The sequence below is a fragment of the Macaca mulatta genome, chromosome 2 (genome assembly GCF_049350105.2).
Source record: "Macaca mulatta isolate MMU2019108-1 chromosome 2, T2T-MMU8v2.0, whole genome shotgun sequence".
NCBI lineage: Eukaryota > Metazoa > Chordata > Mammalia > Primates > Cercopithecidae > Macaca > Macaca mulatta.
The window spans coordinates 52,031,538-52,057,745 of NC_133407.1; the positions used below are offsets into that span (position 1 = coordinate 52,031,538).

Consider the following 26,208-nt stretch of genomic DNA (forward strand, 5'->3'; position numbering starts at 1 on the left):
TCCCCAAAACAGCACACACTGCCGAAGATAATTTCATTAGTACTCACTGGTAACAAACTGCATGTGGTTAGTTTCTGTTTCCAATTCTAGAGCTGTAATTTTAAGGACAAAATATACAGTGATTCAGAGTGCTATCTGTGTGTATATAGGTATTATCACAACTCCTTTTTTTCTTCCAGATGAGGAAATTAATTGGGACCAATGTTTTTAGATCAAGCCATTTTAAATAAGCACTCTGATTTCTGAACAAGAATTTCAGCCAGTTAAATTGAGTAAAATAAAGGTAGGATATGAGTACATTATTCTGTTACAGTAATCTTCGTGTACTCTCAATAAAAACGTAACACTTGCATAGAAAGGTCACTATTAATGAAGGATTTATTTTATTTGAAAATAAAGTCAAAATTATGGCACCAAGGAGGGTAATAAACATTTGAAATTTTTATTGATTTTTAAATTTAAAATCCAGTTTTAACCACAAAATTGTTTGAATCACAACTGGTAATACAATGTCTTCAATATTTTTCTAAAGTTATTTTTCTATGTAATAATAAAACAGCATAGCATAATAGGAAGTTTACGTTCCAGTGGCTTTTTTATATATTTATCCTTCTTAGGAAGGACAAATTAAATTTTTTTAATTAAACTTTTTAAAATTTAACAACATCTAACAGAACTGTACAAAACAAGACATTTTTTAAACAAATTGCCAAACTTATGAGTGTGTTTTAAAAACAACTTTGTAAATATCTGGGCAAAGAAGTAAGCTGTCCTCCCTTTACCTTCACAGTGAGTTTGTAAGGCTTTGTCTTTGTAAGCAGGAAGAGTAGATTGTGTTGTTTTTTGCCAAAAACTGTTTATACTTAATCTCACTGAAGTATTGCTATATGGAGAACCCATACTCTGATCAACTTGATTTTTTTGTGTGTAATGCTTGATCTACCAGGTAACTTCCCTACTGCTCCTAATGCCAGTGGGCTAATCCCAAATTATTATTCCACTATCATCCCTGTAGAAAGGTCTTGGTTTTGATGAAAATCAGCCCGTTCCTTACCTGCTACCGCCTCAAAAAGGGACCAGGAAGATTCTAGCTGGCTAATTCACTGTTCCCTTTGAGCAAAAAAACAGGGCACAGGGAGAAAAGGACTTAGATGGTGAGAGATTTGGCATATACCTTCAATGTGCGCCCTATAACACAACATTGTCTCTGATCTCATCTTTCTATCAAATCACTTCCAACACTCCAAGTAAAGTCTCAGGTATTCTTACATCTGTATCATCAAACATGAAGCTTCTCTTGTTAGAGTAATTAATCTTTGGATTAAAGTTTCCCTTTGAAATAAAACCACCTACCTAATCTGACTGCTAAATTTCTAGCTTGTTTGTTTTAAATATGCTCAGGAGTCAACCCAGAATTCTGCAGCAAATAAGTTTGCTTATTAACAAAAAAGTAAAAAAAAAAAAAAAGATAGTCTCTACGGATAGATGTAAGGATGAATTACTTAAGTTCAAAATTAAATTCTGATTCTAAACACAACAATTTTTTACATTCAGGATTAAGATGTCTTTAAGAGTTGAAACGACTTTGGAGATCATCCAGCCCAACTTCCATCCAGATATCACGCCTCTCACATATAGTAGTCTTCTGAATTATAAAAATTTATAAAGTTACTTCCAAAAAAAGCTACATAAATAAAAATTACCTATTTATAGAAATATCTATTTAGCAGTTCCATAATTTAAAATATTCAAATCAAATTGGGTAGGATTGGTTTGCCTCTCACTCCCACAGACTATATTTACACCCTAGACACAGCAAGTTACATTTAAACAATGAGTGTAGTACTACTTAACTAAAATGGAAAAAATAGTACTCTTAACATAATCCCTAATTTTTTCATGAACATAAAACTCCAAGTCACGTATGTGAATTATATCTCAATGTAGCTGTAGGAAAAATAAAAACCTGTGCTAACCTGGACTTTGGTCTCATTTAAGATTTGGTTCTGGAATGCAAATACGGTTTTTGAAAGCCCAATAAAATTAATTCTTGTATGGTCTGTATATATTGTTTGCAAGGACTACAAACACTGCATCACAAATTGGAGGCTTTGGTAAATAACTAAGTGTCCAACATAGAAAATAACTATTTGGTCAAAAGTATAAAAGGTCTGACCTTATTTGAAATACGAAAAAGCTGAGTACTTGGAAGATATATGAAAATACTCAGCATAGATGCTATGAAAAGCTAAATAACAAAGTAACCTTTTTTCTCAAAAAATTATTTTAGGCCACAGTATATAAGAGAACTTATTGCTATTTGAAGTTTCATTAAAAATAGGTTCGTATATAGAAGAAATTGTGTCAGTAATACCTCTTCACTAATATAAAACAATATGCCCCTTTTAGAAGACATGTTCTCTAGATCTCATTTCTAAAACTGTATTTTTCTCATTTCTAAAACTTAAGTATCCAATCAAACTGACCTTACTAAAATCCCACAAATTATAAATCAATTAATGTTCTGATTTCATTAATTTTGGCTTGTTTCATTTCGTCAGCATTTGGTTTTTTAGTTCCAAAGGCTCCTGCTGCAAGTTCTCTCTTTTTGTTTTGTATTTTCAGCATATTTTCTTCAACAGAGTCCTTTACAATGAACTTTAAAAAGAAAAAAAAATGTTAAATTGGTTAAGTAGTTTTTAAGGCATAAAAAAACTAAATGAACAATTTGCCTAATGGCAAAAACCGCAATTGCTTTTGCACCAAACTATAATAACTCTTTAATAGAACTGAGTTTTGCTTTCTTTACCCAATATGGTTTTCTTATATAAAGAATATGGCTGTACGAATAGAAGTTACAGATCATGAGATAAGCAAAGCAAAAAAGAAAGGATAAAAAAAGCAAACTATATAGGCAACTCTGGAAAAATGACTTCAGCATTATATTAAAAAGGCCACTCTGGCCGGGCGCAGTGGCTCACACCTGTAATCCCAGCACTTTGGGAGGTCGAGGTGGGTGGATCATGAGGTCAGGAGATCGAGACCATCCTGCCTAACACAGTGAAACCCCGTCTCTACTAAAAAACAGAAAAAATTAGCTGGGCGTGGAGGAGGGCGCCTGTAGTCCCAGCTACTTGGGAGGCTGAGGCAGGAGAATGGTGTGAACCCGGAAGGTGGAGCTTGCAGTGAGCTGAGATCACACCACTGTACTCCAGCCTGGGTGACAGAGCGAGACTCCATCTCAAAAAAAAAAAAAAAAAAGCCATTTCCAGAAATTCAAGAATGAATCTTTAGTATAATTCATAACACTAACAAAGAGAAAAATAAAACATGATCATCTCATTCCTGATAAAAACTTGATTTTAAAATACCCTAACTACGAATGAATGTCTCAACCTTACATATTTAATGTGAAACAATAAATGTATTCTCAACAAAACAGAAACAAGTGAAGAATGGTCACTATCTGCTACTATTTAACATTATTTAAGAAGTCCCAATTACTGCCGTAACTAAAGTTATATAATAAAATTTTACTGAAATACATAAAAGATCTACATAAATGGAGAAGAGATACTATGTTCCTGTATAGAAACATTCCTTATTTATAAAGAAAGATAGTTCTCAAAAGTAATAATAAATTCAATAAATCTCAAACAAGATATCTTAAATGGGATTTTATAACCAAAATCTAAAGTTCAATTCAAGAGTAATAATAATAACCACCAATACAATTTTCAAAAAGGGTAATCAGAATATTTTACCCTATCAGATATCAAAACTTACTTTAGGAAACCATAGTTGTGATAAGAGTAATACTGCCCTAAGAAAAGGAAAAGAGATCAACAGAATAGAATAGTCTAGAAAAAGACCCAAGTAATATATATAAATTAGGTTATGATAAAAGTGACATTTCACACTAGTAGGGAAAAAGTTGGAATTTTCAAATAAAAAAATGATATGATGTGACAGAACAAATTGTTCTTCATCTGATCAAAGAATAAGCTTAGACTCATGTCACAAATCATAAAACAAAAAATAAAACCTTCCAAAAGAACCATAAGTAAATACAGAATAGTTGAAAAAATGTGAAAATAAAGCCTTCTGTCCTAGGTAAGACCTTAAAACCTAGAACGTATAAAAAAAGGCTGATGTTTTAAATCATAAAAATTTTAAAGCTTTTTCATGACCAAAAAATGCAGTTTTAAGACAAGGAAGAGTATGGGATAAACCATTTTTAACATACATAAACAGAAGATTTAAAGTCAGACTGTATCAGGGAGTCCTTTATACTATAAAACTATTTGCACCATAACTATGAGCACTGGACAGAAGATACAAATAATTCACGGAAAAAATGTTAATAAACAAGATATGTGAAATATACTCAAGGTTTTAGGTAAATGCAAATTAGAACAGCACTTTTTTGGCCACAGAAGCATAAATTAACAATTTTAATATAAATCCTATTTTGAAACCAACTTGATAGTTAATAAAAATTCTAAATCCAAAATTCTAGTTTTCTTAACTTATCCCAAAGAATTACTTGCATCTATGTGCAAAGATTTATATATAATAATGCTCATTATGGCACTGTTTTTATTAGAAAAAACTTAATGGGTTAAATACGTTATGATGTATCTATAAGGTTTTGCAGAGTAGTCAAATTCAAAGAAAGTAGAATGGTAGTTGCCAGGAGCTGGGGGAGAGGAATGAGAAGTTACTATTTAATGGATACATAGTTTCAGTTTGAGATGATGAAAAAGTTCTGGAGATAGATGATTGTGATGGCTGTTGCATAACAACATGAGTGTACTTAATGCATCTAAACTGTATACTTCAAAATGGTAAATTTTGTATTTTACCACTATTTTTAAAAATGTGTTCATCTAAATGTACTTCTGAAGTAGTCTCCAATGTACAGTTTTAACGGAAACAAGTATGTTGTAGAATAAAGTATAATCTATTTATCTTTAAAAGAATGTTTTTAAGGAGATGTACACATAAACATAAATGTATGTACAGAGAAAGGGCCCTTAAACAGCATATATTAAATTATTGAAGGAGGAAAAAGGTGTATATTTTGCTCTGCATAATTCCACTGAATCATTATAATAATGTATTTGTGCATTACTTAATTGTAAAAATCATATCAACCTAGTCTTAAAATAGTTTGTTTAAAAACTCACTTTTGTGATGATAACTTCTTGCTTCTGGCCAAGTCTATGGCATCTGTCAAAGCACTGATCTTCAGCAGCAGGATTCCAGGCCTAACAAGAACATGGATGAGTTGCTTTATTACTGCCCTGATCTTTGAGTGTTTTGCATTTGTCCTTTCATTTCACTAGTATTCATTCATCTTTTTCTGACTGAAAGTTTTCTGCCTGAAGTCAGATACTAACATCACAAATATTGTGGGAGAAAAATCCACCCTCCCAATCACTATGATAACAGGCATCCTCCCCATACTACTACTTCTAATACCTAATACAGGGCCCAACATATGTGTTAGCACCCAAAATAAGTATTTGTTGATTAATCAATTTCTGGGTTTTTTTTTTTTTTTTTCATTTTTAAAAGAATCTATGTGTGCTTAACAGCAGAAAAAGTTTATACATCCTCTTAGGTGACTTAATTTATATGAGAAAAGATGCAATTCTTGGGCCTATTTATAAAAAAGTTTTCTCCCCCTTTTCTGGTTTTCTTGCACTTTCCTCTGTTCATGAAATAAAAGTATTAAAAAAGGGTTTTAAGAGTCAGAAGTCCTAAAAATTGTTTTTTTGATGCAATTTTCTGTATCAGTATTTGAAGTTAGTTTGACTTTAAAGCTGAGCTAAAAAAAGTACCATTAGCTAATTAACACAGACCTGATCATGAGAATTGTTTTAAGCTAACGAATAAAATGATGGGCTGGGTGCAGTGGCTCACGCCTGTAATCCCAGCACTTTGGGAGGCTGAGACAGGCGGATCACGAAGTCAGGAGATCGAGACTATCCTGGCTAACATGGTGAAACCCCGTCTCTACTAAAAATACAAAAAAAATTAGCCGGGCGTGGTGGCGGGCACCTGTAGTCCCAGCTACTCGGGAGGCTGAGGCAGGAGAATGGCGTGAACCTGGGAGGCGGAGCTTGCAGTGAGCCGAGATCACGCCACTGCACTCCAGCCTGGGTGACAGAGTGAGACTCCATCTCAAAAAAAAAAAAAAAAAAAAAAAAAGAATAAAATGGTGCAACAATGAAAAGGGAAGAATAACCAAAAAGATACAGAACTCTGGTAAGTGGTTTTTAAATAGTATCATGAATCATGAATTGTTTGGATAAGGATCATTAAATTTTAAATTAAAACTACAAGTGTTTTTTTTTTTTTTTTTTTTTTTTTTGAGATGGAGTCTTGCTCTGTAACCAGGCTGGAGTACAGTGGCGCGATATACTATATTTTTGTATAGTAGCCATAAAATACTGCAACAAAGGTTTAAAACTTTATCCACAGTACTAAAGAAAATACAACAGACCGGCCGGGTGCAGTGGCTCACGCCTGTAATCCCAGCACTCTGGGAGGCCAAGGCAGGTGGATCACGAGGTCAGGAGTTCAAGATCAGCCTGGCCAACATGGTAAAACCCCATCTCTACTAAAAATACAAAAATTAGCCAGGCATGGTGGCAGGTGCCTGTAATCCCAGCTACTCAGGAGACTGAGGCAGAGAACTGCTTGAACCCAGGAGATGTAAGTTGCAGTGAGCCAAGATCGCGCCACAACACTCCAGCATGGGCGACAGAGCAAAACTCCATCTCAAAAAAAAAAGAAAAAGGGGGAAATACAACAGACCATACCATATCCACGATATTCACCCATGAAGGCCTAAGTATGATGACCCGAGTTATAATCTTGCTGAGGATACCCAATCTTACTGAGAAGGATACCCTCAGTGGAGGGAGGAAAAAGGAAGCCTCAGTAAACATATATGCATCAACAAGGTAGCCTCACCCAAGTAACTAAAATTTGTATCTCAGTAGAATTTCTACATGTTAAAAATCTTCTGAGTTTCAGGCAACAAGCTACAACCACAAATCTTAAGTCTGAATGCACAGAAACAGCAAAGGTTGCCTCTAGCCCACATAGTACCTAGTGCAAATTAGAAACTGAATTAGTCCAAGGTCCTTTCAAGCCAAACAGCCCCTCTGTACATGTAGAAAAACATGTTCCTATGTGAAAGCAGGTCCAGGTGACACAGCTTGGTGAGTCAAGTTCAAAGTGAATTTTAGCCTCTGTTCTACCCTTATGCCTGTACTACACACAACCACAAGTGACTGCACTGTATTAGGCATTAAAATGTACTCAGAACATTCCATTAATGACCATTTGTTTCTCAAATTGTGATCCTAGACCACCTATACCTGAATCACCTATGATATGCTAAAAATGCAGCTTCCTGAGTCTAATCCTAGAACGCCTAAGTCTCTAAGTTAAATGCAAAAGAAATTGCATTTACCTAATTTGTATGCACATTAAAGCTTAAGACCACTAGAACCATGATGGTAGTCATTTTGTCTATCTTGTTTATAATTAGATTCCCAGTGCCTATAACAACTGACACAAAGCAGGATCTCATTATTTGTCAGCTGAATGAACCACTACCCTAAAAAGCATTATGGTTAATAAAGATTTATTATAGAAGAAAAGTAGAATAGCATAGCATAATAGTACTTAAATACATGGACTATGATTCTGGTTTTGCCCATTAAACTGTGTGATACTGGGCACATTATTTACTTTTCTGTGCTTCAGTTGCCTCTTCAGTAAAACAGAGCTTTTTTTTTCTTTTTTTTCTTTCAGAGACGGGTTCTTGTTCTGTCACCCAGGCTGGAGTGCAGTGACAGGAACATGGCTCACTGAAACTTCAACCTCCTGGGCTCAAGCAATCAGTCTTTCCGACTCAGCCCAGCAAGTAGCTGGGACTACAAGCACACACCACCACACCCGAGTAACTTTTCTGGTACTTTTTTTTTTGTAGAGATGGGGTTTTGCCATGTTGCCATGTTGCCCAGGCTGCTCTCAAACTCCTGAGCTCAGGCAATCCATTCACCTTGGCCTCCCAAATTGCTGGGATTACAGGCATGCGCCACAGCGCCTGGCCAAAACACAGCATTTAATAATGGTTATCTACCTCATAAGGATGTTGTGAGGATTTCAGTAAAGTGCTTAAGAGAAAGCTCTTAATCTACATTTACTAAGTTTTTGTTATCTATTTCTAAAGTTTGCCTAAGAATATTCACAGTTAATTATAACTATGAAGGTATTTACCACTTTTTTTTTGTCTATTTTTTTGAAAGAAGTACTAAGGTTCTGAAAAAATTTACAAAACTACTTACTGGATCCATTAAAAACACTCGAGAAGCTGCAGACAGATTCAAACCAACTCCACCTGCTTTTAAGGACAGAAGCATTATAGTTGGAGATCCTGCTTCAGTGTTTTGAAAACACTGAATTGATTCAACTCTTTTCTTTTGGGCCATGGAACCATCCAAACGAGTAAACACAAATCCAGAGGCTCTTAATGGGGGAAGAAAAGAAACAAGCAACAAACACTATCATTATAAAAATAAAACAGAGTTAAGTAACCACAAATCTCTTCAATAAAGTCTTTCACTCATTTATGTTAACAAATGTTTACTGAACACTTATTAATATGCTAGACACTGCAGTCAGTCATTTTCTGATAAATTCAGGACTTAATCTTTAAACTCCTGTGCTGCCAGGAAGTATTCTCTATTGTGACTCTCAGTATCTTTCAGATAAAATGACTAAAACTGGCAAAAGAAATAAGCTTTTTATTTTTTTTTTGCTATTCAAATCAATACAATCATATAAAATCCTTTTACTGAAAGTGAAAAACACCGTGGAACTTACTTAAGTGGTATTTCTATTAAAGACAGGAATGTTGTAAACTGAGAAACAACCAAACTTTTTATGTTGGGATTCTTCTTTCTTAAGTCAGTCAATGCGTGCATTAGCGCATTAATCTGAAAAAATATTAAGATGTCCGTTAGATTCCATTTTAAATCAGTAAAATTAGTCTGAAAGTTTTTATCATAAAGTCCTGAAATATTATTTCCCTAAAATGCAAAAGACTACTCATTTAAAACAAAGAATTAAGACTGAAAGAACACTATAATAATCTGAACCCATTCTATTTCCTCTCAAATTCACCACTAAGAATAAACAGTGGTCAACAACAGAATACTAAAATGACAGGAATGAAAGCAGAATTATGATTTTGATATACTGTGTATATTTCCTTATATAAAGGTTAAACAAATACTCAAATATTTGCACCTGAGTACTCTACCTTTGAACTGGATGTCCATTCCATATCAGACTTTTTCTCACTGTCACATGCTAATTCTTCTGGAGGACATTCTAATAAATTATCTTCATGTATATCATTTCTGCATAAAGGGCATTTAGCATGTGGCTATATAAGAAAGAAAAAAGTATGAGCAACACTTAACAGAAGAACAAATATAAATATGCCTAAAAATTTTTAAATGTATGCTAAAATCTGTATCTCTTATAGCTAACATTTTATTAAACCTTTTAATAGATTTCATCCATTTAAGAGACATCTGAACCTGCTGAATTCCAGACATGTGATAAGTAGAATGGGTAAAGGAGGGAGCAAACATATGTGATCTGGACTAGCTAGAAGCAACAGCAAGAAACTAAACATTATAACGTTTGTAAGCAAGTTTAAAAAAAAGTCATGAATAACAGTTTATTGAACCTAAATACAATAGAGCTACACTATTTAGTACTATTCTTAAAAAAAAAAATCCATCTTAATGGCTTATAAAGCTATTAAGCTTATAAAGCTAATAACAGCTTATAAAGCTACTAGGATCTGTTAAATCCTATCAAGTTCATTCCAAAGCAACATCTGTTGTACCCATTTGAACTTGCTAATAAAATATCTTAAATAACTATATATAAAACACCATTACAATAAAATAATTCTGAAGGTAAAATTATTTAAAAGTCAGTACAATGGGGTTACTTTTGGGGAAGAGGGAGAGGGTAAATGATTGGGAGGGGCCACAAGGGGACCTAGGCAGTAGATACAGGAATATATTTACTTCATGATAATTCACTGAGCTATTTAATCATGAATTTATACATTTTTTCTACATATATCAATTTAAAATGTTTAAAAAAATTCTACCCTAGCTGAATGACTGCTTAACAAACTAGTCTACTTCAAAAAAATTCAACCACACAAAAGAATCTAGACCTACCTTATCCAACACAATAGCCAATAATCACATGGGGCAATTAAGTCCTTGAAATGTGGCTAAGCCAAATTGAGGTGTGCTATAAGTATACACTACCACCAAATTCTGAAGATTTAGTTTTTTGCAAAAAGCACATCACATTAATACTTTTTATATTTTAGATATACTGGGTTAAATACAAATGTATTAAAATTAGCTTAATGTTTCTTTTTACTTAAGAGTATGACTACTAGAAAACTTAAAATTACCTTTGTGTCTCACTTTATCAATCCATTTATTGAACAGCAATGATATAAACAGTTAGTGGAATTAAGATATTGATTGTGAACATCTTTTTATGTTGAAAGTGTTGCATTAGGAGAAATATATCACTTATTAAAATACTGGAATAATTAACTATCAAAGGTGTATTATTAAATCCAATTGTAAAACTCCATATATTATCTTTTATTAAAGACAGGTACACTACCCTATCAAACACTGAACCTCTACTGAGCAAAAAACTAACCTGCTCATTCTGAATGACTTGGCAAATACAGGGTTTACAAAATACATGTGCACAATGTGTTATCACAGGAACTGTTAAAGAATCCAGGCAAATTGCACATTCTTCATCTGAACCTGAGCTCAGAATTAACTTCATCTTCCTTATTAACTTCTTTCTCAGTTCTTCAGGTGTATCATTTCCTAGAGAAAAGGCTGAAAAATTAATGTCAGAGCAAGGTTTGTAATATGACAAGTTAATCTACCTTATATAAGGAAAAGTTTCGCTTGCCAGTAGGGAAAGTCTCTCATCATTTTCTGTCACAGGCAAAAAGCATAATTTAAATTTGAAATTTAAGAAACATTCAGAAGCCAAAATAGTAGCCAACTCACGTAATATACCTCATAGAGAAGCATCATTATAACATGATAGTGACATACCAGCACACAATAAAAGGCAGATCCAATATGAATCTTTCATCAAAGGGTATCTATCACTGGAATTCCTGGAAAGACCTCATTATAATTCCATTTCACTGGTAAAAAAAATTATTGAATATATTCCTAGCTGAGTCTCACACTAAAAGCAATCTCCATTTGACAGAACAAAATAACAAACTAAATGTATGCTACATAAAAAAAATTGATCATTCTGGGCCAGGCGCGGTGGCTCAAGCCTGTAATCCCAGCACTTTGGGAGGCCGAGACGGGCGGATCACGAGGTCAGGAGATCGAGACCATCCTGGCTGACACGGTGAAACCCCGTCTCTACTAAAAAATAAAAAAAAAAAACTTAGCCGGGCGAGGTGGCGGGCGCCTGTAGTCCCAGCTACTCGGGAGGCTGAGGCAGGAGAACGGCGTAAACCCGGGAGGCGGAGCTTGCAGTGAGCTGAGATCCGGCCACTGCACTCCAGCCTGGGCGACAGAGCGAGACTCCGTCTCAAAAAAAAAAAAAAAAAAAAATTGATCATTCTTATCTAAGTATCTCTGACAAATAACAATGATATGAAGCAATCAAATTTACCTACCTGAGGGGCCACTGGAAGACACTGCATTTGTAAGAAGGTAAGTATGGCAACAAATTTGCCGCAATCTAAGCAAAAGACCCAGGACATCTGCATAATGTGCCAAGACAGTCCCTTCATTAAAATACCTAGAGATTAAAATGTCAAATATTACTAAGTCCGCTAAACAATAACTTCCTATTCTAAAACAGCAGCGTAAAATGGCATTGTTCTTTTCTTCTCTAGAAATTACTCCAAAACAAGAATGAAAAACAGAAAAACAAACTCTAATAAAATCAGGAGAGATCTTTAACAATAAGGCACAATATATGAGAAATGGTTGCCAATTGCAGTATAAGTCAGATAGGAAGATGCTGAGAGAGATGACTGCAGATCTCAAACAGAGCTGCCAAAACATAATTCTTTAAAATGGATGGCATGCCCTGAGGAGAAAATCAATACCTCTCATGTGCAGAAACAGGAACAGGGTGCATGCTTGGTGACTTGAGCTTCCCTGGAGAAATTTTTATCAAAAAAGAGGGAAGGTAAACTGAACACAGAAACATACAGATGCGCTGTGTTTTTCAAAAAAAGACTATGGGCACAGCACTCTACACTCCAAGCACCCCTAAAGTTTCTGATCTCTATTTATGTGTACTAATAAAACCTAAAGTAACTCAACATGTAACCCTGACTCTTAAGTAAATTGGGTTATTTCCTGCTGGTCTGGGACATGATTATGACCTTTCCCTTTACGTACATCTAGACTAGCAAGCAGCTAGTCCAAGAAGAACTCAAGATATTCAAATATAAGTAATAATCAGCAGAGAGCAAAGGTAGGGAACACATGGCAGTGAAAGAAAACTCAGCAGAAAAATGTTGCCACAGAGCAAATAAAAATTATGACTAAAGATACTGTCACAATTTAACACCACTCAATAAAACAATTCCTCCAAAAAAAAAAAAAAAAGAGAAAAAGAGCTTTGAAAAAATATGGCAAGAGAACATAAAGAGCTGAAAGATGAGCTGGTATGGCTCAAGAAAGTGAAAGAAAATAGTGAATCATCAGAGAAATGAAAGTCACACTGAAACCAATATAAGCCAATATAAAAAAAGACTAGTCACTGATAAAAACATAGAAAAAGGATGTAGGAAACAGGATTGAGAAAATCAAGATTAAACACAAAAATGTAAAAGTTCAGAAATAAAATGATACCTATGGAACGCAGCTAAAAGACATCTAACATACACAGAGAGAAATAAAATAATGGAGCAGAAAACAATATTTAAAGAAAGCTTTCCAGGAAAAAGAAGAGGGGAAAAGCCTGGAATCTAAAGATTTAAATAGTATCACATGTCCCAGGGAAAGTCAACAGAGAAGTTGTTGAACTTTAGAGGAAAAAAACAAACAAACCAGGCTTCCCCACAGAAACATTCTATACAAAATACAGTGGTACAATGACAATGTAGATTCTTGGCCGGGCGCGGTGGCTCACGCCTGTAATCCCAGCACTTTGGGAGGCCGAGGCGGGCGGATCACAAGGTCAGGAGATCGAGACCACGGTGAAACCCCGTCTCTACTAAAAATACAAAAAATTAGCCGGGCGCGGTTGTGGGCGCCTGTAGTCCCAGCTACTCGGGAGGCTGAGGCAGGAGAATGGCGTGAACCCGGGAGGCGGAGCTTGCAGTGAGCTGGGAACCGGCCACTGCACTCCAGCCTGGGCGACAGAGCGAGACTCCGTCTCAAAAAAAAAAAAAAAAAAAAAAAAAAAAGACAATGTAGATTCTTAAGGAAATGGGCGATCCAAAAATTATATAACCAGGCCATCTGATATTTAAGTATTTTAAGGCAACAGAAGAAATACAGCCTAACGACTTGGAGTACAAATTTTTAGAGCTAGCTGGTCATGAATTAAAAACTTGGCTGTGCCAATTTAATTATGTAACCTTGGACAGGCTGCTTAACCTATGTCTTGAGCTTCCTCAGTCGTAATAGTGGCACTGTAAAAGTACCTACCTCATACAACTACTATTATTTAATTTAACACATGTGAAGTATTTAAAATAGTGCCTGGAATATATTAAGTGCTATACATGAATCTGCTGCTAGTATTAGAACTGTTAGTATTATGGCAACAAACACTTCTGAATATTCAAGAATGCAAGGAATAGGCAAAATAATACAAAGATTAAACTTCCAAGCTCCAAACCCAACTGCCAGAGTTTAAATATCAGTCCTGTCATTCACTAGCTGTGTGACAACAGTATAAGTCACCTAAACTGCTCTGTGCCTCAGTTTCCTCATTTATAAGATGTGGATAATAATTATACTGACCTAATAGGATTGCTGTGAATACATTTAAAGCACTTAGATCAATGTATAACACCTAGTGAGTGCTAAATAAATGTTAGTAAATATATAGCCTATTAAAAAGAATACTTTAAAAATAACATTTTCTGAGAACAGTTTCAGTAAAGTTAAAGTTTTTCAACTTTTTCAAATAGAATAACCTTTACTAACACTAATTATTCCCTGGCACAGTCATAACTTACCCATACTCAGCATTTCAGTTTAAGAGATCTCTTTTGAATGCCTACCATGTGCTAAATATTAGACAATTCCTTCTATTTCACCAGCCATTGCTGTCTTCATAGTTAGATTTCTTTGACTTTACTCACTCCCTTGGTGATCTCATGGCTTTAATTACCATCCACACATAGGTGACTTTGAACTTGACTCTCCTATCCAACTAATTATTTGATATCTCTACTTGGAAACTTCACGGGCATCCTATGATCAATGTGTCCAAACTGAGCTTCTGATCTTAGCTTAAAAAAACCTCTGCTCTTCCCATAGACCTGTCTTGGTAAATGGCAATTTCATCCCTTCAGTTATTCAGGTAAAAAGGCTTGAAGTTATCTTTGATTCCTCTCTTTCACATGCCATAACATATCAACCAGCAAGTTCTGTTGGTTCTACGTTCACAATTTAACAGAATCTAATCATTTCTCACTCCCTTTATCACTACTATGGCAAAAACCATCATCTCTTACTTTCACTGCCACTGGTCTCCCTACCTCTGACCTTATTCCTATTCAAATAACCTAAACCTGAACACAGCAGCCAGAGTGACCTTTTAAAAATATAAATCAGATTATGTCACTCTCCTGGCTCAAAACCCTTTAAGGTTTCCTGTCATAAAAAGTAACAGCCAAAGTCCTCGATATATGCGTTACATATCCCCATTCCAATATATCTCTGATATCATGACTATTTTCTCTCTTGTTCATACTATTCAGCCACACTTGCTTCTTTGTTATTCTTCAAGCTCACTAGGCATGCTCCCAACTGGGAGCATTTACACTTGCTCTTCCTTCTGGCTGAAACACCCCTTAATCCCAATCTCCTTTAGATCTTTACCTATTTATCATCTTCTCAGTGAGGTCTTTCTTAACACCCTGCTAAAACAGCTTTGGCATTCTCCATCCCCTTTTGTTGCTTTATTCCTTAAAACTTAATCATGTTTTTAAATTATCTGTTTCTTCCTATTAAAATATAAATTCCTTGAGTGCAGGGATTTTTGTCTATTTTATTCTGCTGTATCCCAATGTGTATAAGTGCCTGGCACACAGTGGGCACTTAATAAATTTTTGTTGAAAAAATGAATATGAAAAGAAATAAGATTTTGCACTCAGAAATCTCCTTAGAACAATTTTTCCCACTCTCTCTAATTCCTACCAAACCTGCTTTGTACCTACCTCACTTAAGTTTTTATGTTTTGAAGATTCCCCTTTCACAGTCCTGTTCTGCTTTCACTTGTCTCTTATTCATTCTGTTCCTATGGGCATTCACATTAAACCTGATCTTGCTTGGACTAGAATTTCATACCTTCTACCAATCCTTAATCTTCTTGTTAAACCTGTTTCATCAGTTCCTATTCCCAGATTTCCATACGATGTTGGAAATAGAAGCAAGCAAAATCTTCTGGCTAGTAATTGAGAACTTGTCATTTAATGTAAGCTTTAAATTGTTTCCTAACTTAAGAAATTACTTACCTGGAGAATTATACTATTATTTCATTCACCTTAACTATTAATTTGTAAAAAACACTGTAATTCATAGAAGCAAATCATCTTTCGGTATACTTCAAACTATTGCTAACACATCTAAATAATGTCATTCAGTGAATGGGAAACAAAGTAAACAAAAACTATTTTTTAACATGGCTTTCTTTCTCCATACCTTCCAATAGTGGCTCTGCCTTCATTTTTCACAGACTGGTAAATCTTTCTCTCTTCATCTGAAAGTGTTATGTGTTGAATAAATACTTTACGTTCTGGTAACTCCAAAACAGGTTTTCCTTTAATTTTGCTTGTCTTTGTTCTTCTAAGTGTGATATTTTTAATTAGGGACTGTAAACGCCTAATCAGAATAAAACAAATAATTATGTACCTTTTAATTTCTATATAAATTGATCCAAGAAGAACAAAACATAACACTTTAATTTGTTACTGTTACAGTTTCTGTAGAAGTGTTTTTAAAATCCCCTATTTGGGGTTTTAACCAATCTGATAATCACAGAAGTATACTACAAAAATAAAGTTATTAAAACAAATGTATGGAAATTTACCCTCAATACCTATCATAGTTTAATCTTTTTATATCCTGTCCTTGTTTTCTTAAGCTCTGCTCGTCATTTTTGTTCCAATCATTAACTCTTTTACTTTTCAACTGTCCTGTCAACTCCATCACCAGTCAACACTCAGATTCTAAGTATCTATTAAGTGCAAGGCACTGAATTAAATGTTGTAAGAATACAAATATAGGTAAGATACTACCTTCTGTAATATGAAAATCAAAAGTATATAAATAAGTAATTGTATAAAATAATGCGTGCCTCCAAAATAAAAAGATAATATGGTAATTCAGAACACACAAAAATCCTTTACAGGTTCCACAATCTTTACATTTCCTTCTCAGTACTGGAAAAAAGAGATGTATCAATTCTTGTTTTTTCCCAAAATTAAAATATAAATACAATTTCCTGGAGTTTAAATAGTTGGTTTTGAGGAATCAAGTGGATAGTACTGCCAACTAGGTTAGTGGCTCTTGAAACTTTTTCACTATAACTTACAGTAAGAAACACATTTTATTCTATCTAGCAAAAATATACAAACACATACAAAAGAAACAAATATTTTACAAAATAATACTTACCATGTATCATGCACTCTGATATTTACTAATCTCTTCTCTATTTCATTGTCTTTTTAAATGCTGGCTACCACCTTTATAATGATTTTATGTCCCACTAACAGATCTCAAATCTTCAGTCTATAAACTGACGCTTTGGTCAAAAAGTTGAACCACATTAGTCTACATCTTGCAAAATGGCTATTACTGAATTTTAATTTACGTTCTCAACTTTTATCTATCTCCATCTCCACCAGAAACAACCACATAAAACTTTCCTATACAACTTTTGCTGACGTCACGGGACATCACATCATTCACTACATAGAGCTATGTAAGGCCGGGTGCGGAAGCTCATGCCTGCAATCCCAACACTTTGGGAGGTTGAGGCAGAAGGATCACCTGAGGTCAGAAGTTTGAGACCCGCCTGGCCAACATGGCGAAACCCCGTCTCTACTAAAAATACAAAAATTAGCGGGGTGTGCTGGCGCACACCTGTAATCCCAGCTACTTGGGAGGCTGACACAGGAGAATCACTTGAACCCAGGAGGCGGAGGTTGCAGTGAGCCAAGATTGCGCCACTGCCCTCCAGCCTGGATGACAGAGCAAGACTCCATCTTAAAACAAAACAAAACAAAACACAAAAACAACAAATAAGTAAATAAAGCTATATAAGATACGAAAACTTAATGCATATTAGAGCCTCAAAGGATATACAATGTTTCCTGCTAAATCTGTTAATGGTGGTTTTGGGGCTTTGGGGCTTAGCAACACACAAAAAACACAAAGTTATGTCTTTCCTTTCAGTGTAGCCAAAACAGGGGAAGGGTAGTTATTGACTATTAGAAATCTTTGTCTTTCCAAACAAGCATCACTAGGTTCTGAACGACAAAGGCATTAAGCCATAAACACTTTTTAGAAGGAAAAGTTAAGAGTCAAGTTAAAATAGTAAAGAAAGTGCCAACTGGTTCAAGCTACTAACAGTTATTTGTAACTAGTATTAATCACTGTCTGAAATTACTTACCTAAGTCCTCCTTCATCTCCCATTGTGACAGGACGCTGTATTGTTCTATGCCACCATTCTCTATCAATAAATGGTTTAAGTTTTAAAAAAGAAAGAAGAGACCACAAGTCCTTTAAAGAATTCTGGATTGGAGTCCCTAGAAATAACAGGAAACTGTTGTAACTCTTTAACCAGAGTATCCAATAAGAATATCTATTTGGCCCAATCAGAGAAGACAACAATTGAAAATGAGCACTCTGTACCAGGCCCATCATTATCAATTAAATTAAACTATCAAGTGCTAACTGTAATGCTTTATTAAATATATACACATCTCAAGATACAGTTGTGCTCTAATTTTTAGCTCTCACACGCCACACTAGCCAAGAAAAAGACTGTGGAAAATACTTTCTCCTTATCAAGTACATCTGCTTATTTGGTTTTTAAAGCAGCAGCACTAGCAAGAAGGAAAAAGCAACTAGTTTAAGTTTACATTCTTTTCCTTACCTTCCAGTAAAGGCATTGTGAATGGCAAACAGGTTCAAGGATGGGAAACAGAAATCAGGATTATGACTGGATGACTAGAGTGTCTACTCCATTTCCAAGGTTCAAAAATAAGTCTAGTGACTGTTCCATAAATTATCAGTAAGTCAAATGTTGTTATATCACGGGCAATTATGAAAAACAACTCAAAACATTTGATTAAACTATTTCTAGGATTAATTTTGGGGCAGACTTTACATCCACTTGAAGTTTACTAAGTTATTTTACTAACTTACATAACGATACATTTTAGAGATGTAAAGTTTTAATAAGTTTAATGTTATGATTACCTGTCAAAACCCATCTTCTTTCTGATTCTAAGTCAAGTACAGCTTTTGTCTGCTGAGCATTTGGATTTCGTATGGCATGTCCTTCATCCAGGATCACTCTTAGCCACCTTATGCTATGTAATGGACTATCCCCTTTAGTCTGAAATAAATGTTTTATATGAATTAAAAAACACAGGAAAGTAAAATAGTACTTAATATGATTTGCTAACTAGTTGCTATCATTATTTAATATCAAATTTACTGTGTGCTAGGTACTGCTTTAAGCACAATAATTATTGAATACTCACAAGTTTATAAAATAAGTACTTATTAGCACACCTAATTTTATAGATGAGAAAACTGAAGCACAAACTGCTAAGTATGTTACCCAAAGCACCATAGGTAATAAATGGCAGAACTAGCATTCAAACCCAAGCAGTCTAGCTCTCTGTTGAGTCACTGGTCAATACACTGAACTGTTCTACCTCAGATTAAAACATAGCAATGATACAGAAAATGGCAGTTGTAAGAATTACTTGAATTCAACATTACTTTCTTTTATATAAAAGGTAATATTTTTATCAGAAGACTGAAATTTTGATAGCACAGTATTTTTCAAAAAACTTTAACTTTTGAACAATTGGAATTATGAAGGTAAAAATCAATTAGACTAATTGGAAAACTTATGAACTGTAACTACAAAAAAAGCATACCTTCAAACTGAGATATTAATCAAATCATTGTGATAGAAAATAATTTTCCAGAATATTAAAAAAGAAAATAGAATTCATTTACAAATTGCTTTATATACTTAAAATCCAAATTTTAAATCTTAACTTAAAATGTTCTAAATGAAAAATATTCCTGTCTGGGTGTGGTGGCACACGTCTGTAATCCCAGCACTTTGGGAGGCCAAGGTGGGTGGATCACCTGAGGTCAGGAGTTCGAGACTAGCCTGACCAATATGGTGAAACCTCATCTCTACTAAATTAAAAAAATTAGCTGAATGTGAAGGTGCATGCCTGTAACCCCAGCTACTTGGGAGGCTGAGGCAGGAGAATCACCTGAAACCAGGAGGCAGAGGTTGCAGTGAGCTGAGATTGTGCCATTGCATTCCAGCCTGGGCAACAACAGCAAAACTCCACTGAGAGGGAGGCGGAGAGGAGGAGAGGAGAGGAGAAAAGAAAAATATTCCTAAATTAGCATCTAAATAAGATGCAACCCCCCTTTAATGAAAAAAAAAAAAAAAAAAAAACCATTCATTTTCTATATATTATTAAGTATTTAAAAAGAAAAAAAGTATAAAACCTGAATTTTGGAACACTCTAGAAACCTGTGGCATATTTCTTACATTCAATCTTTAAAAGATCTCTTAAGTATCAGCAATACTTACTCCATAGTCATGAGTTAAAATATTATATGTAGTCAAAACAATATCCTGTTTTGAAAGTAAGGCCGGTTCTCTAATACGATCAGGACCATAATAAACATAGAAATTCAAGTGTACATCTGATTTTATATGTTGTCCAAACTGGTCCTAAAGAAAAATTAGGAATATTTTTAACAATGAGCAGATTAGTGTCAGACTTAATACATGTATAAAAAAGTAACTGCCCTGGCAGTAGTGTGACAAATCCAACTACTAAAATTGTATGAAATCAAGTTTCCTGCAGTCTAGACCAAAATAATAACAATAAGAAAAATGACACACACACAGTAATAGTAACACATTATTTAAAATTGACTTGGCCCTACCAATCAGCAACTGATTCATTTTTAGGAGGAAAATCCAAAGTTCTTTAAAACAATAACGAGTTTTATAAAAATATTTTAATTAGAAGGCTCTTTAATGCTGTATTAGTTAGCAGATTTAATAATATAAAAATTAAACAGTAAAAGAACCACCACCAATATTTCAAGGATGCGGGCAGAGATTCAAGCACTGTACCACTTTCATTCATTTATTAATTGGCCTACTACTTGCCAGGTATCAACTACAACAGTGATGTAACTAAAAACGAAGAACAAATAATCATCCCTGACTTTGAGGATATGATCAGTTTTAAAAACTTATTATTTTTTTAAATCATAAAAACACCAGACCTAGAAGATTTTCAGCAGAAAAAACCAGCCTGATTAAGTTGAAAAGAGAAGATACCAGGGAGACACAGCACAGAAGCTATGAGGGGAGAGATGATGAAGCCCTAAACCAGCACGGTAGAAGTAGGAACAGGGTGGAAAGGACAGGTGTGAAAGAAAGAAACTAAGACAAGACTGATAGGACTTGGGGACTAATTAAATATGAAATATGAATAAAAATAATAAGACTAAGATGTTCTGATACTTCAATGACTAACTAGAATTGTGTGATTAAAATATAAGGAAGTTTAAAAAAAAAAAAGGAAGAAGAAGGGAAAAGTGGCATCCAAGTAAGAAAAAGATGAATATTTTAGACCTTTATCATTTTTGGTCACTATAGAATACCTGACTGAAGAAGTATACTAGGAAAACGTAAATAATTACCTGTAGGTAAAAGTGAGAGGTGTAGATATGAATTTTAAAGTTAACAGCAGACAATATTTACAGCTATAAGAATGAATGAAATTTCCTAAAGAGAGCATGTACAGTGAGCAAACGTTAGGGACAGAGTCTACAGAATACCAATATGTAAGGAGAAGACTTATGTTTTTATTGGGAGAAATTACATGATGTCTGGGGTATAATTAAAAATATTCTAGGCCAGGTGCAGTGGCTCATGCCTGTAATCCCCGCACTTTGGGAGGCCAAGGTGGGTGAATCACTTGAGGTCAGGAGTTCGACACCAGCCTGGCCAACATGGCAAAACCCTGCCTCTACTAATACAAAACTTAGCTGGGTATGGTGGTGATGGTGATGCGCACCTATAATTCCAGCTACTCAAGAGGCTAAGGCATGAGAATAACTTGAACCCAAGAGGCAGAGGTTGCAGTGAGCTGAGACTGTGCCACTGCACTCCAGCCTGGGTGATGGAATGAGATTCTTTCTTTAAAAAAGGCCAGGCGCAGTGGCTCACGCCTGTAATGCCAACACTTTGGGAGGCCGAGGCGGGCGGAATGAGGTTAGGAGTTCGAGACTAGCCTGATCATCATGGTGAAACCCCGTCTCTACTAAAAATACAAAAATTAGCCAGGCGTGGTGGCACGTGCCTGTAATCCCAACTGCTCAAGAGGCTGAGGCAGCAGAATCACTTGAACCTGGGGGCTGGAGGTTGCAGTGAGCTGAGATGCGCCATTGCACTCTGGCCTGGGTGACAGAGCAAGACTCTGTCTCAAAAAACAAAACAAAACAAACAAAAAAATCCAGCAAAAAAAAAAAAAAAAGGAAAGCACATGTGTCAGACTTTTGGTACTTTTTGAATCTTGATGACTAAATGGAGATCTAATTAACATTTTTTAAAATACTCTTTTAAAAAAACTCCGTATTGTATGGAAATACAGAAAAGGCAGATTTAATAGGAACCAGAACAAAGAGAAACATTTAAGTCAGGACAACAAACATAAAGGTTAAAGGCCTGGGATCCAAAGAATATAAAAGTTTCAAGACAAAAAAAACAAGGTGAACTTTTAATTTGTCATCTATTTTCATTCCCATTCTTTACAAGAAGGTTTAGAGATAGCTTACAAAATAAGACATAAAAAAAAGAGTAATAAATGAGTAACATATTCAAGGCAGAGGAAAAGGGTAGCTCATTGGACATGGCAATACTGAAGTCTGAAGATCTCTGCAAAGGGAGTTTTTGTAGGGAGTGGAAACAACAACCAGACTACCAAGGACTGAAGAAAGTATTAAACATGAAATAATAAAGGCAAAAATGCAGAGAGGATAAAACATGAAAAAGTAAAGCTGAAAACGCAAAGAATTTCTTAAATAAATTTGGTAAAGAAGAAAAGGAGATTAGAATCCAGCAAAACAAAGAATCCAATATGAGAAAACTGAATCAATGGGTGGCCTTGAAATGGGACAGTGCATGTTTATAAAGGGATTACACTCGGAAGAGAAGAAAATCAGCTTTTCTGGAGAATGAAGGGAGAGAACTATAGTTACTCCATTTCTAGACAGTGTTAGGCTATTCTGTTGATGTATGTATATATCATCCTCTCAACAGAAAATGAAATAGGTGTTATTTCATGAGATTACTTGTCTAAATATCCAGAACAAATATGTGGTAGAAGTAGGATTGGTACCCAGGTTCTACTCCTTTACCTGGATTATCTGAGACAAAAAAGGGAATATAAGTCAGTTCTAGCCTGCTCTGCAGAATGCTAGATCCTTTACTTGAGAGCCAGGAAGAGAGTATCTTGTTGAGACTGTGAAATTTTAATTCCTGATCATTGAGATCATTTGGATGTTTGTCCCCTCCAAATCTCATGTTGAAATGTAATCTCCAGTGTTGGAGGTGGGGCCTGGAGGTGGGAGGTGTATGGATCATAGGGGCGGATCCCTCCTGAGTGGCTCAGTGCTAACCCCTTAGCGATGAGTGAGTTCTCACTCTTTAAGTTCACGTGCGATCTGGTTGTTTCTAAGTTTGTAGCACCTCTCCACTCTCTCTCTTGCTCCCACTCTGGCAATGTGATGCTGGATCCCCATCACCTTCTGCCAAGAGTGTAAGCTTCCTGAGGTTGTGTAAGCTTCCTGAGGCCTCACCAGAAGCAGATGCCAGCACCATACTTCCTGTAAAGCCTGCAGTATCATGAGCCAGTTAAACCTCTTAAATTATCCAGCCTGTTATTTCTTTATAGCAATGCAAGAATGGACTAACACAACCATGAATCCCTATATGCCAAACCACCCCTCATTCCTTTAAATTCAGTGTGCATGATCTCACCTGGCAAGATTTTGCCACAGTTTCCTTTCTGAACTTTACATTACCTGAACTTTTCTAAATATAAAATTATAATTAAATACTGATTGTCCATTTTAAAAATACATCTCTATACCCCAAGCCCTAAAATAATAGCAGTTATATTGTTTATACCTCCATTAATACTCTAAACCTTATCCCGAAACTGCCATTCAAGTACCCATGAACTATCCTTCCCATAACAAACAACAAATTAAAGAAAGAACAGTTTCGTTGGAATAAAAAAACAGCAACAGACCATTAACATTCATTCTTCCGGTCCTTAGAGGAAAAATGATACACTAATCAGGACAAGGTGGATTTATTTCTTTTAAAATAAATAAACCAAAAACTTATATAAAAAAAGATAATTCATGTCATGGAAAAAAAGACTATATAAAGCCAAGAAGAGGTCACTAAATTTGACAATTAGACTATCACAAGTAGTCTTTTCCAATGCAATTTAGAGAACTAATGGTAGAAGCCAGATTACAATGAATTAAGGAATTAGTAAGTAAAAGCACAAAGTAGAAATTAACCCCCAAGAGTATGATAGTGAAGGAAAGCAGAAGAGCAGCAACTTAAAGATGTATATCAAGAGAATGTATTTTAAAATGAAAAAAACCTGAGTATGTATCAGGAAAGAGCCAGTGGGAAGAGACTAAATAAACAAGGGAAAAAAGAACAGATAAGCAAATGTGGGAAAAGAGAGAATCCAATGTAGAGATTAAATACTGGTCTTAAAGAGTACGATCTCTTCCTCCTCTAAGAAGAATGGCGAGGAGAGATAAACAGATAACTTGGAAGTGGCAAGAGTGGTGAGTGGTCCTTATATTCACAGGGATTCCAAGAGAGTCTTTATTTCACTATAACAAGAAATTTGCAGCTCAAACTAGGAAGAAAACATATCTAGGCTGCAAATAAACAATTAATGAAAAGGTTCCATTCCAATGTCAATGTTTCAGAACAGAAAAGCAATCTGGAAAAAAAAAATTTCTGGTGGGTAATCTTAAAAGGACAGGCTCTAGATTCAAAATGTTGGAAACTATATCCAAGATCCATCATTTATTAGCTGGATGACCTTAGGCAAGTTACTTAACCTCTCTGTGTTTCAATGTGGGCACCTGGAAAATCAGGATAATAGTTATGAGAATAAAATAAGAAAAATCCTTAAAAAGATGTTAAGGACAAACCAAATAAATAGGAGTTGACTAACTGTTGTTACTGTTATAAAAGTCAGTTACTGTTGGTTGAGCTCTTAGAAAAGAGAGTTCCAATAGTCAATCTGTAAATGTAGAGGAGTCAAACTATACATCTTTCCCACTTTGGGGGACAAAAATAGCAAAGGCAGAAATACAAACAAAATCTTAAGTTAGCAATTGATTATGTTCCTTTACCTTCTATAAAGAAAAATTTCTTCAATTCAGCAAACATAATCCAATTCACCTGACGAGTATTTGAACTTAGATACGAACTGATGACCAAGTATATTTTCCCCAATTAATGAGTCTTTAACAGAATACTTTTTACCTTATAGATAAAATACAAATTATGCTACATTTTTAAAGGGCTTAAAGACTTACAATCCAGTTGCTTAACACAGAAAGCGGACAGATGATCAGTGTTGTTCTTGGTCTCTCCTCAACATCAGTTTTCTTTGACCCCTCCACTGCACAAGCTCCTAAAAAAAAAGAACCATTGATAGAACCTTTAGCTGTTTTTCTGAAATATATATGTCAATAAGGAGACGGTAATAATGTGCCTCCATGAAAAGATAAATTAGGAACAATTAAAATGAAGCAGATAGACTTTCAACAGGGAATAAATTTTACCTCGTCACTCAAAAAAACTAAAAATCCACATAGTGATTATGAGAAGAACCAAAGGACGGTGATAGAGTAGGTCACAAGGAGAAAGTCTCTAATATTTTCTGACATAGTCATTCATTAAGACGAACATTTGTGTTATGCAGTTTTCTGAATTTGTTATATTTAATTTGGTAGCCAGCCAAGATGGCCCCCAATGATCTCTACTTCCTGATATTCACAATCTTATGTAATCTCCTCCCACACGCCACCAGGACTGATCTGTGTGACCAACAGAATATAGCAGAGAAGATAGTATGTCACTGCTGAAATAGGTTATAAAAGAAGAAGCTTCCGTATTGGGTGTGTGAGCTCACTCTCATACTCATTCTCTCCCTCCAATCTTTTACTCTGGTGGAGCCAGCTGCCACACTGTGAGGCCACTCAGGCAGCTTATGGAAGGATGCACGTAGTGAGGATCCGAAGACTACAGTTAGCCAGCAAGTAATGAGGTCTGCTGACAACTATGTGAGTGAACTTGGAAATGGATCCTCCCTAAGTCGAATGTTCAGATGACGGCAGCCCCTGAAGAAGAGTTTGACTGCAACCTTGTGAGGGACCATAAGCCATTAAACCATCCAGCTATGCCATTCCGATTCTTAGCCCTGTCAAAATGTGTGAGATAATAAATGTCTGATTTTAAATGGTTAAGTTTTAGGATAATTTGTCATGCAGTAATAG

At 35.1% G+C, this 26,208-nt stretch overlaps 1 protein-coding gene across 15 annotated transcripts in view; it reads right to left on the reverse strand.

Moving 5' to 3' along the window:
- Positions 1-418: 418 nt before the first annotated feature.
- Positions 419-26,208, reverse strand: part of HLTF (helicase like transcription factor) — a 98,468-nt gene continuing 72,678 nt past the window's right edge. For 4 of the 15 annotated variants that reach the window (XM_077991557.1, XM_077991559.1, XM_077991564.1 and 1 more), the window contains exons 14-26: positions 25,246-25,343; positions 20,177-20,320; positions 18,805-18,943; positions 17,993-18,128; positions 16,017-16,196; positions 11,798-11,922; positions 10,795-10,985; positions 9,347-9,472; positions 8,908-9,020; positions 8,370-8,550; positions 5,190-5,270; positions 2,487-2,658; positions 419-1,645 (exon numbers count right to left, since the gene is read on the reverse strand). In XM_077991557.1, coding sequence (XP_077847683.1) covers positions 2,506-2,658; positions 5,190-5,270; positions 8,370-8,550; positions 8,908-9,020; positions 9,347-9,472; positions 10,795-10,985; positions 11,798-11,922; positions 16,017-16,196; positions 17,993-18,128; positions 18,805-18,943; positions 20,177-20,320; positions 25,246-25,343 — 1,667 coding nt within the window. In that variant the 3' untranslated portion in view covers positions 419-1,645; positions 2,487-2,505. Of the gene's footprint in view, positions 2,659-5,189; positions 5,271-8,369; positions 8,551-8,907; positions 9,021-9,346; positions 9,473-10,794; positions 10,986-11,797; positions 11,923-16,016; positions 16,197-17,992; positions 18,129-18,804; positions 18,944-20,176; positions 20,321-25,245; positions 25,344-26,208 lie in introns of all 15 variants that reach the window. The other 11 variants (XM_077991563.1, XM_077991561.1, XM_077991565.1 and 8 more) reach the window with 3 other exon arrangements.